Source organism: Nannobrachium achirus (assembly GCF_963921795.1).
Source record: "Nannobrachium achirus genome assembly, chromosome: 21".
Classification (NCBI taxonomy): Eukaryota; Metazoa; Chordata; class Actinopteri; order Myctophiformes; family Myctophidae; genus Nannobrachium; species Nannobrachium achirus.
The window spans coordinates 19,727,256-19,741,344 of record NC_137828.1 but is presented as its reverse complement, the minus strand read 5'-3'; the positions used below and the strand labels follow the sequence as shown (position 1 = coordinate 19,741,344).

General features: G+C 41.2%; 1 protein-coding gene across 3 annotated transcripts in view; it reads left to right on the top strand.

The window, feature by feature from the left end:
- Positions 1–7,140: 7,140 nt before the first annotated feature.
- Positions 7,141–14,089, top strand: part of LOC308307044 (copine-3-like) — a 40,770-nt gene continuing 33,821 nt past the window's right edge. For all 3 annotated transcript variants that reach the window (XM_080752148.1, XM_080752147.1, XM_080752149.1), the window contains exons 1-6: positions 7,141–7,197; positions 7,415–7,580; positions 9,231–9,410; positions 11,320–11,394; positions 12,082–12,153; positions 12,550–12,630. In XM_080752148.1, coding sequence (XP_080608274.1) covers positions 7,449–7,580; positions 9,231–9,410; positions 11,320–11,394; positions 12,082–12,153; positions 12,550–12,630 — 540 coding nt within the window. In that variant the 5' untranslated portion in view covers positions 7,141–7,197; positions 7,415–7,448. The remainder of the gene's footprint in view (positions 7,198–7,414; positions 7,581–9,230; positions 9,411–11,319; positions 11,395–12,081; positions 12,154–12,549; positions 12,631–14,089) is intronic.

The following is a 14,089-nucleotide window of genomic DNA, read 5'->3' as shown; positions in this document are numbered from 1 at the left end:
ACATAAACGCGCCCACGTTAAAAGTAAAAAAAAATCGCTAAGTTCACTAATTTAGCTGGGGACCACTTGGAACCCCCTCAAGGACCCCTGATCTAAATGTGTGTGTGTGTGTGTGTGTGTGTGTGTGTGTGTGTGCGTGTGCGTGTGCGTGTGCGTGCGTGTGCGTGTGTGCGTGCGTGCGCGCGCGCAGTATTATTTCTACACTATGTTCCAGCACAAAGATCAGAGGTCAACTACAGATACAGTATAAGGTCATATAAAACATCCTCAACTCAGAGGTTCTTTCAAGGACCCCCAGTTTGTCAGGCATGATTAGGCCATGTGGACCCTCCATATAACTCTGAGGCTGGATTTAGACTGCAGTCTAGCCTAAATCTGATTTATTTCTCAAATCCAATCTTTTGGCCTGACTGTTCACAGAACTTCGCACAGCATTTGCAAGTGACCAGATTGGATCTGTGTGTTCAGACTGATTTTAACAACATCAACTCAAAGCCGCCCTGCGTCGACATATCTGCTTTGGTTACCGTGGTAACGACGTAGGCGTCATGACTTTTCTCTCTGTGTTTTTACATTTTTTAAATGTCCTCTGACATTGCATATATTTGTGAACCCATGTTCTTCATGCCGTGAGATATGTCTTCATATATTGCCTTAATTGTTCCTGTACATTTCTCCCCCACAAAGTGCCAGGAGACGTTGAATGTATCCCTCTGTCCACTGAAAGCTGCTCGCTATTTCTTCTGTAGTGTAAAGTAAACTATAGGCTGAACTATTGTTTTATTTTCATTACACCCTCAAAATGCAATTCTCGGACATCAGTGGCGCTCAGGTCAAGCTGCAAGTGATGTTTTGGACAGTTTGACTGACTTGGTTGGCTTTTCAATGCTAGTTTAAGGACTGTGGGGTCGCAAATTCTCACAGTCCTGGTTTTTACCTCAGAGTGACCTTCTCCTAGGTGGGTTGCCTACCATGGCTAAGAGCCCCACCCGCCCTGACTGATAGCTCAGATTGCCGGATCTGAATGGTCCACATGCTGATGTTTTAACTCACTGAATGGTTCTAATTCAATACAAGTGGTTCTAATTCAATACAAGTTCTAAAGTGTCGAAGTTCTCACCTGAGTTGCTCTGTGTTGATTTCCACCAGCTGTGTGTCCCATGTTTCCTGTCTGACCCATGAGTGAGCTTGTCTTTTCACCTGCCCCACTTATATGCAGTTTGACATGCAAATTAGTTGGAAGATGTGAGAAGAGCCAGCCACTCACAGAGGCAGATGTGAAACAAAGGAGTTTCAGCTGAAACCCCCCACAGAAACCTAGCTCAGAAACCTAGTTCTAATTCAATACAATTCTATAATTCAATACAAGTTCTAAATGTCAAAGTTCTCACCTGAGTTGCTCTGTGTTGATTTCCACCAGCTGTGTGTCCCATGTTTCCTGTCTGACCCATGAGAACAGATGTATGGAGAACCGAGATGACTGGAAACAACGATGGAGGGCTCGGCTCGTCTGAGGACGACCTAGATAGATAGACTGACTTGGCTCGTTAGATCAGGTTACTGCGTTCAGACTGAGACACATCTTTAGAACTCAGATCTTATTCAGATCTGAAACCACCTCTGATCTGATTCCATCTGACCTGTCTGCATTTAGACTATTTTAAACAAATCGGATTCCACTCTTGATGTGGCACAGATCTGATTCAGGCTGGATTTGGCTGGCAGCGTAAATCTGGAGTGAACAAATGGAACCAAAATTACCCACTAAGCAATTTGGGGGTTATAACACGTTCAAATGACGTCTTCGCCCTAACCGGACGTATAGCTAGATCCGGTCTGTGACGAGTTTAAATTTTAAAGTTTTTTCACCGGCTATACATCACCGTCATTTAAACGCCTTTAGCGGCCCCTAGCGGCCGCCGAAAGTAGTGAAAATGTAGTGAAAATGATGGCAGCCAGCAGGCTTTAAAATCACTATTCCTTGGTTCTGAGAGCCGTATGCTACCTGAACCACCGCAGCTGATCGTATTTGTAATGGATTCTTGCACTGTTATTATTTGACACAGGGAGTCGACGGGATTCGAACTCTGGACCTTCTGACAATGAGACCTGCGCGCTACCGCTGGACCACGGCAACACGTTGTAATTTACATGTGTCCAGCAGCTATTAGTAGTTGATCGCCTCCCGCTGTTCGTTTTACATCGGTGCATTTTGTTTGACAACACAAACTAACTTTATATTGATGGATAGCTATAAAACGATTTTATTTAATCATTATCGTATGCTGGGGGTGGGGATGTGGCTGCAGTCTTGTGTGTTTGTCTGTTGGTGTCAGAATTAATTATGTAACTCAGAGAAGTAATAGGCTAGTATGCTGTCATGAGCAGTACCACGGCATTATGCCATTATTTATTACACTTTTAGAATTTTTCAAAGGTATTGCCAGCACGTCTTTTAGACGCCTAAAAGATGCGCAATGCTCAGTGGATGCAATTAAACTACAACTATTAAGGTAGAACCGGGATGAGATACTGTTAGCATCTGATAATGAACAACTTGATAAAAATGTATTTAAAAAAAAGATGGTCTAACACACGTTTGTCCTAAACCGGTGATCTATCGTTACATGGAAGCGTTCAGATGACGGCTACAACTCAACTAGACTATATAGTGAAATTGGCTCTTAAAATTACTTTAGTCCAATATTTGAAAACCAGGTGTGGATATTAAAGCTGTTTTTTAAATCAACAAGTGTGGAATAATGGATTAAATGTAATCAGCTACAATCGGTCTATAGACAGACTGACGATAGACGGTTCAAATGAGGGCTAAGCATAACCATTGGGCTAAATGACGGGTAGTGTTTACTGGGTAGGGATGCCCCGATCACATTTTTTTTTTGCTCCCGAACCGATCCCGATCAAATATTGTTGCTCCTGATTCGATCCCGTTCCTTCCCGATCCGATCTTTCGGCAATGCATTAAGGAAAAAGAAAAGAAAAATGCTTTTATGTTGTCCCTTAAGGTTTTTTTATTTTTATTTAAATAACAGTATCCATTCTATCCAAGCTTCTTTTTTCACTCAGTGCAGCATTGTATCAAAACAAATTAAAAAATAAAGCTCATCAGCTTATATATTTTTTAAATATATAAAGACAAGGTGTTTCCCGATCTTTTTCTTCCGATTCCGATCTTTTGAAATCGGCCCCGAACTCCCCCGATCCCGATCTCCCGATCCCGATCTGGGCATCCCTAATTGTGGGCTCGCCTGGAAGGCGAGCACACGTATGTTATCTTCATTATTTATTTATAGCTATATGTGTATCTCCTCAAAACTTTGGCGCGCTTCATCTCTTAAACGCTTACACCTTTCAACACCATTCAAATTTTTATGTGTTCAGCTTACTGAGGACAAGTGTGCTTGTATTTTTGGTTTTGAAATGTTTTGTAGTATAAATATAAAAAAATAAAAATGTTTAACTTTAAGCACCCAATGCATTTCCAATGGGTCCCCAGAGTGGAGAGAAGGATAATAGACCCATGTTTATGTTAAGGCGCTGTGGCTGCAGTGTTCACACTTCAGATATGCTATCTATATCATTGCGTTCACACAGGTCTGCTCTCTGATTTGATCCAAATGTCTAAGCTGTGTGATGTATAAAACTATAGTTATAGTTAAAACTATAAATAAATGTCCCTCTCCACTCTACTGATTACACAGCTGTGATCAAGAATCAAGTCCGGGCGATGGGATGTAAATCCCATAGCCATATATCCTAGAGCCCGCAGGGACAGTCAGCCATATTAGTGGTTGTTGTTGGTTGTCAGGGAGATATCAAAACCAATGCATTTCCAAGTCAGATCCACAAACACAATAAAAGCCATGCTCCACTCCTCAGTCTGGAGTGGCCACATAGAAGAACGCCTTGGTTATAGACATAGTGGAGGACATATGTGATCTGGGATTGTTAGCCTACAGTATATGCACTCAATATACTCCACTACAGTTGGAGTCCATTTGACAGTTGCTGGTTCCCAAACACAGAATCAAAAATGTAGATCTAGAACACATATAATATGTACAGTACAGTAAGGTTCAGTAGAGTACAGTAAAAGTACAGTAAGGTTCAGTAGAGTACAGTAAAGTACAGTAAGGTACAGAAAGGTACAGTACAGAAAGGTACAGTAGAGTACAGTACAGTAAGGTACAGTAAAGTACAATACAGTACAGTAAGGTACAGTAGAGTACAGTAAAGTACAATAAAGTACAGTAAAGTAGAATAAAGTACAGTAAGGTACAGTGGAGTACAGTAAAGTACAGTAGAGTACAGTAAAGTACAGTATAGTAAGGTACAGTAGAGTACAGTACAGTAAGGTACAGTACGGTACAGTAGAGTACAGTATAGTATAGTACAGTAAGGTACAGTACAGTACAGTAAGGTACAGTAGAGTACAGTACAGTAAGGTACAGTAGAGTACAGTAAAGTACAGTAAGTTACAGTAGAATACAGTAAAGTACAGTACAGTAGAGTACAGTAAAGTACAGTAAGTTACAGTACAGTACAGTACAGTACAGTACAGTAAGGTGCAGTACAGTATAGTAAGGTACAGTACAATACTGTAAGGTACTGTACCTTACAGTACCTTAAAGTATCCTATTTGTTGGGTTGGAACCGAGCCCACACTGTTTCGAAGGAACAGTATTTCTAGTTTATTTATCTATCAGTCAGTATCTCCTCAAAACTTTGGCGCGATTCATCTCCTACACGCTTACACCTTTCAACACCATTCAAAATTTTATGTGTTCAGCTTACTGAGGACACGTGTGCTTGTATTTCTTGTTTTGAAATGTTTTGTAGAATAATTATAAAAAAATAAAAATGTTTAACTTTAAGCACCCAATGCATTTCCAATGGGTTTAGTGAGTGGGGACAGAGTGAGACAGAGGAAAGGGACCCATGTTTATATTAAGGCGCTGTGGCTGCAATATTCACACTTCAGATATGCTATTTATATCATTGCGTTCACACAGGTCTGCTCTCTGATTTGATCCAAATATCTAAGCTGTGTGATGTATATATTCTGAGTTAAAACTACAAATATCTCTAAATGTCCCTCTCCACTCTACTGATTGAAACAGCTGTGATTAAAGGCCTGTCTGTCATTGGCTGTTCTGTGGTGCTGCAAAGTAACCAAGTACATTTACTCAAGTATATACAAGTACTTGTACCTACAGTACAATTTTGAGGTACTTTTACTCTACTTTCCATTTTTGTTACATATACTAAATACAGCATTTGACAGCTTCAGTTACTGTGTTACTGTGGAGACGTTTGCTTGTATTTGTCTTTGAGACATGTTTTTAGAAATTTTAGTTAAAAAGAATAAGGTTTTAGGATCCTGGGCAATGGGATTTACAGTATATATCCTAGAACCCGCAGGGACACTCAGCCGTATTAGTGGTTGTTGTTGGTTGTCAGGGAGATATCACAACCAATGCATTTTCAAATCAGATCCACAAACACAATAAAAGTCATGCTCCACTCCTCAGTCTGGAGTGGCCACATAGAAGAACGCCTTGGTTATAGACATAGTGGAGGACAGATGTGATCTGGGATTGTTAACCTACAGTATATGCACTCAATATACACCTCTAGAACACATAGAATATGTACAGTACAGTAAGGTTCAGTAGCGTACAGTAAAAGTACAGTAAGGTTCAGTAGAGTACAGTAAAGTACAGTAAGGTACAGAAAGGTACAGTATAGTAAGGTATAGTAGAGTACAGTAAAGTACAAAACAATAGAGTAAGGTACAGTAGAGTACAGTAAAGTACAGTAAGGTACAGTAGAGTACAGTAAAGTACAGTAGAGTACAGTAAAGTACAGTAGAGTACAGTATAGTAAGGTACAGTAGAGTACAGTACAGTACGGTACAGTAGAGTACAGTATAGTATCGTACAGTAAGGTACAGTACAGTACAGTAAGGTACAGTAGAGTACAGTAAAGTAAAGTACAGTAAGGTACAGTACAGTAAGGTACAGTAGAGTACAGTAAAGTACAGTAAGGTACAGTACAGTAGAGTACAGTAAAGTACAGTAGAGTACAGTAAAGTACAGTAGAGTACAGTAAAGTACAGTATAGTAAGGTACAGTAGAGTACAGTACAGTAAGGTACATTACGGTACAGTAGAGTACAGCATAGTATAGTACAGTAAGGTACAGTACAGTACAGTAAGGTACAGTAGAGTACAGTAAAGTACAGTACAGTACAGTACAGTACAGTAAGGTGCAGTACAGTATAGTAAGGTACAGTACAATACTGTAAGGTACTGTACCTTACAGTACCTTAAAGTATCCTATTTGTTGGGTTGGAAGCGAGCCCACACTGTTTCGAAGGAACAGTATTTCTAGTTATAATTGATATCTGTGAAGTAACTATCAACTAAAGTTTTCAAATAAATGTAGTGGAGTAAAAGTACAATATTTGGATCCGAGATGTAGTGGAGTAGAAGTAAAAGTTTTGGAAAAAAAAGTTTTTACAAATACCTCAAAATTGTACTAGTTACTTTACACACCACTGAAGAAAATGTTATCGATTCCTGGACCTTTAAATCTAGCCTACCGGTATATATAATTGTTCTCGGGGTGTGAACTTTTCATTCTTATACCATGGTATGACGGCATTGTGTATTAAAATACTTTTGTAAAATAATATGTCTAGTCTAGATTTGTGTCACTCGAGTCTAGTAGTGCTTGAGTGCTTGAGGCTCTGGCCAACTATTATATAGCCAATCACCGCACGAGGCTCTGGCCTGAACTGAATGGACAATTACATGTGGATGGGATCACTTTGGGTGGACACTGTATATAATTTGCACAAAGTAGTGCTGGAGGCACGTTAAATACTCCAGTTCAGTAGGTGGCGGTATTCACCTAGATACGTTGGTGACACCCGCCATTCAAACTATCGAAGAAGAAGAAGAGGCTCTGGCCAACTAGCCAATCACCGCTACGGTCCTTCCCGGCCTATGGGATGTCAGTACCTTTGTTATGACGCTAGTTTATTTCATCAGTGTTTCCATGACAGAAGCCCTGGGGCAAGGAAACAAGATCATTAACTCACTCACTCACTCACTCACTACACACAACACAGCCCTGTGTGTGTGTGTACGGCAAACAGCGGTGTCCATCTTTGGTAAGTAACTGTAATATTATGGTCACAGACTACTAGGATATCAAACATAGTCCTGTGGTTAGATGTGTGGTGCATGCGACAGGCTCGCATTTTCTTGACTGACATAGCCTGCTTTTTAATGTGTACAAGAGGAAACTGCTAGGCTTTCCTGTCTCTCGTCATTATGTTAAGATCATTTCCCTGACTGTGCTTGTTGTGTGTTTTGTGTGTTAAGTAGGCTACAGTACAGTACAGTACAGTACAGTACAGACATGGCTACGCAGTGTGTGACCAAGGTGGAGCTGACTGTCAGCTGTGACAATCTGCTGGATAAAGACATTGGCTCCAAGTCTGACCCTCTGTGTGTGCTGCTCACCAGCAGCTCGCAGTCCCAGTGGTATGAGGTATGTGATTTGAAACTTAATAACTATGTTAAATTGTTTTGTTTTAAAAGATGACTGCGTTTGTAGTTTGTGTGTAGGCCTACTGTATTTAGAGAGAACAGTAGAGCAGGGGTCTTCAACAGGGGGTCCTCGGAGTTACTACAGGGGGTCCTCCAAATCTTTGTGTGATAGAAACTTGTTTTTTCCCCCCTTTTTTATATTAACCACTTGAACCCTAGCCTCCATATTCTGAGAACTCTAGCCAAAAAATAGCCGATCTACAAGCTCACAACGCCTCGTGCTGCGAGGCGTTGTGAGCTTGTAGATCGGCTATTTTCGGGAGGAGAAAAAGAGCAGGCTAAGTACAGATCAAGGTATTGACGGTTCAAGTAGTGATTGTGCCATCAAACGATGAAACTATATGGTATCTATGGGTTGTGGGGGTCCCTGCTTCATCTCTCTCTCTCGACTAAGGGGGCCTTGGCCTGAAAATCTTGAAGACCCCTAGACTAGAGAGGACAGTAGAGATATCCATTGGGGAATGATGCTCAGACTCGGTCTGATGTAAAAACTCTGTTCAATTCTATTTGGAATACGAAAGCTAATCCTACTTGACAGCTACTCTAGAATATATCCCTTATAAAACTTAAACTGACTGTCAATATGTGGAATACCATTACCAACACTGATCCTATTATAAGTGATTCAACAACTCAAAACAACTATTAGAATAGAAGAGGACGGCTAATATATGATCATTTTATACTGTATGATATTTTTATATCTTTTTCCCTTTACTGTTGCTGTTAGGACACTGTTGTCCGTGGCGTGCTGTGATCACGAGGATTGCTAAACATTAACCATTAACTCATTCTGTGCCTATCCCGAACATGTTCGGCTTTATTTCAATCCAATACAATTTTTTTTTTATTAATTGACTTACCCTGAGCTGCTTGTAGAGTCGTGGGTGGTCCTGGCTCGTCCTACGCTAGCCAGCTAGCCATTTTACATGGTCCGACGATATATTCCATTAAAAATGGTTTAAAATACATTTTTGAGCCCCCCAATGTTCACCAAATGTTCAGCGCCGCTTCCGGAACGTAGTCCAGTGTGCCTATCCCGAACATGTTCGGCTTTTTTAATGAAATGAATAAAATGATCCGAGGCCTTCTGAAGCCTGAGCCTAAATTTAAAATCCAGTGGTCCAAATCCTGGGGAAGCCATGCCGGCCGTTAGCCGCGAACGTAGCCGCGAATCGCCGCCGAATCCAATGAAAAACCACATCTTTGGAGGCTTAAAAAGCCTTCATTGATAGACTTATGATCGGACAGTAGACTGACGGGAAATGGGGAGAGAGATGGGGAGTGACACGCAGCAAAGTCATCGGGATTCGAACCCGTCGGCACGCTGTCAGGCTGGCATTGTAGCCTAGGGTGCCCGGGCCACCGGCTAGCTAAACATTAACCTTTTAATGGATAATTCGACACTGAGTGAATCGATAGTGAGTTGCACTGCCCGAGTTTGTAAGTGCATATAAACAAAGGAAGGATGCTTGCTGTAGGAAGTTAAGATCAAGATAAGAAAAGACATGATGTGCTCATGTTGCAACCCGTGTCCCCCGTTTGTGTGTTTTGAAACCATAGCGTGAAAAGTTCCGTCCTTTCCCAACAGCTGGGCCGCACGGAGAAAGTGCAGAACTGCCTCAGTCCAAAGTTTGCCAAGAAGTTTGTGGTGGACTACTACTTTGAGATCGTCCAGAAGCTGAAGTTTGGCCTCTATGACATCGACAACAAGACGGTGGACCTGAGTGATGATGACTTCCTGGGGGAGCTGGAGTGCACCATGGGACAGGTGAGCTTCTGCTCCTTCTCCTGAAGAGTGTGACCTCTGATTAGTTATCCTCTGATTAGTGGTTCTCAAAACTTCTTTACCACTGTACCCCCTGGTAATATATATTACGTTTCATCTGATTGCACCCTGTCACCAGCACAACATTCCTAATACTGACACATTTACAAAAAAATAAATGTAGCCAGGAGGAACACTCGAGCCTATGCCAGACTCTGATCAAAAGGTGGAGGCTGGGTGGAGGAGGTAGCTAAGCAGCAGCAGATCCGAAGCTTCAGATCTAAGACGAGCAGAGTAGGAAAGGTTCTGACTGACAGCTGGTTACAGCTGCGGCGGGAGAAACTCACATGTCCTCCTGTATAAACTAACGCTATGCTTCATTAACGTCCACTTATCAATATAATGTAACGTTTCGCGTATCGAGCTGGAATCAAACCCCGGTCTCCAGCTCGGCAGACCGGTGAGTAACAGGCAACGCCAAGAGAGCTAGCTCCCTTGAAAGGAGCATGTTACGTCTGGGTCTTTTGCGGGGTCGCTACACTACCTCCTCTTTTCAGAAGCGCACACTCGTGCTTCACTCTTCACTTCTTGAGTCCCTCGCTCAAGCCGGGCACGCTCCTCCAGTCCTCAACCGCTTCTGACACCAATGTAACGTTTCGCTCACCGAGCTGGAGTTGAACCCCAGTCTCCAGTTTGGCAGACGGGCAGGTAACAGGCAACGCCAAGAGAGCTAACTCCCATGAAGGATTCTTTTGGTTGGCTTTAATATTTTGTTACATTACTGTATTGTATCGGAAGTTTTGTCACATGACTCACATCCCTAATATCTAGGCAACCATGCTGGTGGCAAAAGTTAGCAATTGCCATATTAAATTCACTTGTCCTAGACAATTTGCCCTCCTGGCCCCCAAACTGTGGAATATGACATATTATCTTGCTTATTATATTGATGTATTACCTGCTTATTTTAAGTCACTTTGGATTAAAAAAGAGAGCTTCCGCACACTCAGACTGTGCAAGCTTTCGGTCATAGACCTTCTTCAGGATGCCTGACCGAAAGCTTGCACTTTGCCTAAAACTGGAAATAAAGTACTTGATTGTGCACAGTCTTGAGTGTGCGGAGGCACCCTTTTTTTCATCTTGCTTACTTTTTGGCTCCAGCACCTCACCTGAATCCTGGCAGATGAGCAGTGTTTTTTTTCCACTATTGTCTAAATCGCTTTGGATTAAAAGCGTCTACTAAATGCCTAAATTGTAAATTGTAACCTGTTCAGCTGGTGTCATACATAATACCGCCACTCTCTTGTTGTCACACGTGTTAAAGTGCCAACATTCACAAGTGACCACTATTTAGACTTGGGGGAAACCTGAGTCCATATGTTGATTCTGCCCGCTTGCTTTGTAATCATGTGGGAGCCTGCTTTGGGTTGTATGTATGTATCGTTCTGCTACAGATAAGAGATTTTATCATGTCTAGGGCTGTCACGATTATGACATTTTACATGTTACATAATTGCCACTCAAATAATTGCGATTAACAATTTAATTGTGTTTTTGTCGTTGACAATTACATTTCTGTTTGACTTGTAGGCTTTGAAGTTGCACATGGTAGATATGACACATAACCTAACACTATACAAAGAAATTACTGACATATTTGACAACTTTATACTTGAAAAAGAACCTTGATAGTGGAAATAGCCGATCTACAAGCTCACAACGCGTCGCGATGCGACGCGTTGTGAGCTTGTAGATCGGCTATTTCCACTACTTTTTGACTTTTTTTTAATATATGAACATTTTTCATCATGGAAACGATTATGACGATTATGAAAAAAAATCACGATTATGTCAAATAATTGCAATTAGACGATTATGTAATAATTGTGACGTGTGCTGCTGCCTTTTGCAGGTGGTGTCCAGTAGAAAATATACCCGACCGCTGGTCCTGAAGAACAACAGACCTGCAGGGAAAGGGACCATCACTGTGAGTATGCAAGCAAGAAGAGGTGTGACTGTGATGTTATCACTAGGGGTGTAATGATATAGTAACTGAATCCATTTGAATTAGCAATGATCTACTATATCCAAGTATTTGTGCCTTGTATTTAACAATTTTAAGAGGGAATGAAAAAGTCTTGGTCTTTCGATACATGTGTGGTAATCTCTGTGTTAATGTCAAAGTGCGGGTTTGTCCATATGTGTTGTAATATAATGTCCATGTATTTGCTAAAGAATGAGTGTTTACTTATTTATATCCATAATAATAGATTTTTTCCCAATTAAAACCTGGTCTATTGACACGTTTCACACAGATTTAATGTCTTTGCTAAATAGTTACTGTATAGATTTTAAATCATTGAATCGAATCGTATCGTATCGCCATGAATGAACCAATATCGTCCATGTATCGTATCGTCAACCATGTATCCTGATGCGCATCGTATCGTTGTTCAAATGTATCGTTACACGCCTAGTTATTACTTGTACCTTTGAAGGGTGTGTGGGTAATGGATATTTGTCCAAGATTTGCTGACTGTACATTATTTACAGCAACTTATAATATGTCTGTCCTTGTATTGTATCTCCTATGAGGACATAAATAAATGATTAAATGTGTGTGTGCGTGCACGTTTGTTGGTGTTTTACTCTGTGTATTTCTGTCTCTCTGTAGATCAGCGCCGAAGAAATAAACGACAGCAGGGTGGTGAACTTTGAGGTGGAAGCCAGGAAGCTTGACAACAAGGTAAAAGACATCGGTTATAGCCTTTATTTTCTTGAGTTGAGAAAGTTGAATCGGAACGAATGGTCATTTGTTTGACACCAGGAAAAACCTGTTATAATAATAATAATAATGCATTGTATTTGAAGACGCCTTTCAGAACACCCAAGGTCGCCGTACAAGTCTAAAAACCGTCATTAAAAACAGACAAAGAATACATCAATATATATATTAAAATAATAATATATATATATAGTTAAAATAGGGGGAGTATGGATAAAGAATACATTAATATTTCAAAAGTGAGTAGGCCAGTTTGAACAGGTGAGTTTTGAGGTGCGATTTGAAGATGGTTAGGGAGTCAGACCGTGGGATGTGTGGGGGTAGGGAGTTCTCAACTTCCTCCTTATATTATTGCAGGATTTCTTTGGCAAGTCAGACCCATACCTGGAGTTCTACAAGCAGACGGAGACCTCATGGCAGCTGGCCCACAGAACGGAGGTAAAACGCATTGACTCATTCAGCTGACACTAGGATAGTTGTAGCTATATATAGCTGTAGCTATGCAGTCATTTGAATGGTATCTGTACAGTATACTGAATGTGTGCACGCTACGTGGTGCGTACTGTACTATACTATGTATGCATTATGCAAACAATGCAATCACCCTGAGGAATGTCCTTCCTGTAAATATCTTTTCCTGTCTTGTCCTTATCTTTTGTAACGGAACGTTTAAGGGCCCCCCCAGATGAACAGAATTCGTACGCAATGTTGTGGCATTTGAGGAATTTATGACTGTGGCGAGGAACAGCCCAAATTCGCTCACGAGGCACAGTTTTTCTCCTGTCGTGTGGAAGCGCCCGCCGATATGTTAATTAGCTTTTTTACGACCCTTTTTACAACCCACCCGACAGCAGAAAATATCAAACTTGCTTGAAAATCACCGCACAGCAGGGTAGAGATCCAACCGTGATCCTGTCGTGTGACGGGTAGTGAAGATATCGCACTAGGGTTGGGTATCGTCGGCGATACTTTTAATGGTATCGATTCACTGAATCGATACTATCGAGTATCGGTTCACGTAAAAACGAACGATACCTTGTTTCGATACTTTTGAATGCACCCCTTGCCGGTCGCATCTGTAACAGTTGGGCTACTGAAAGTTTAATGACTGCTTTAGTAGGCTACACTCGTTACTGTGAAAATAGAAGAGAATAGCCTATAATGTTTATTATTATGATAATGATCCAACATCTATAAAATAATAATTTTAATAATAATAATAATAAATAAAAAGTATCGAAAATGGTATCGAAAAAGGTATCGTATCGATTCCCAGGTATCGAAAAAGGTATCGTATCGATTAAAAGGTGAACGATACCCATCCCTAGGACCCAGTATGCAAATACATATGGGCAGGTTGATCACAGGCTATACTCCTTGACAACTGCTCACTTGTGGCCACTTCAGCAATCAGCGTGTAGTTGGACTCACTCTGTACACTGACCGCTGGATCCTAGACATGTGTTATGCTGTGTTCTGCACCTGCCCTTCATGTAAGGATGTGTTGAATAAGTGTTATTGGACCTGACCTGCCTGCCTACTTGTCTGCACTTGACTCACAGTGTGTACAGCTTTGAAAATTGACTATTGCCGCACTAAAGTCTGTCTGTCTGTCTGTCTGTCTGTCTGTCTGTCTGTCGGGAAAGGGTTAAAAACGTAAAAGAAGCGAGACCTTATCACTCCAGTCTTGGCCTCACTCAACTGGCTCCCTGCCACTTCCGAATTGATTTTAAGCTTTTAATGTTTGTTTTTAAAATACAAAATAGGTTGTCCCCCCCGTCAATGTTGGTAAAACGAAGCGAGACCATATCACTCCAGTCTGGCCTCAGTCCACTGGCTCCCTGTCCACTTCCTAATTGATTTTATTCAGCTAAAATGGGTTGTCTCCCCAGTCCCT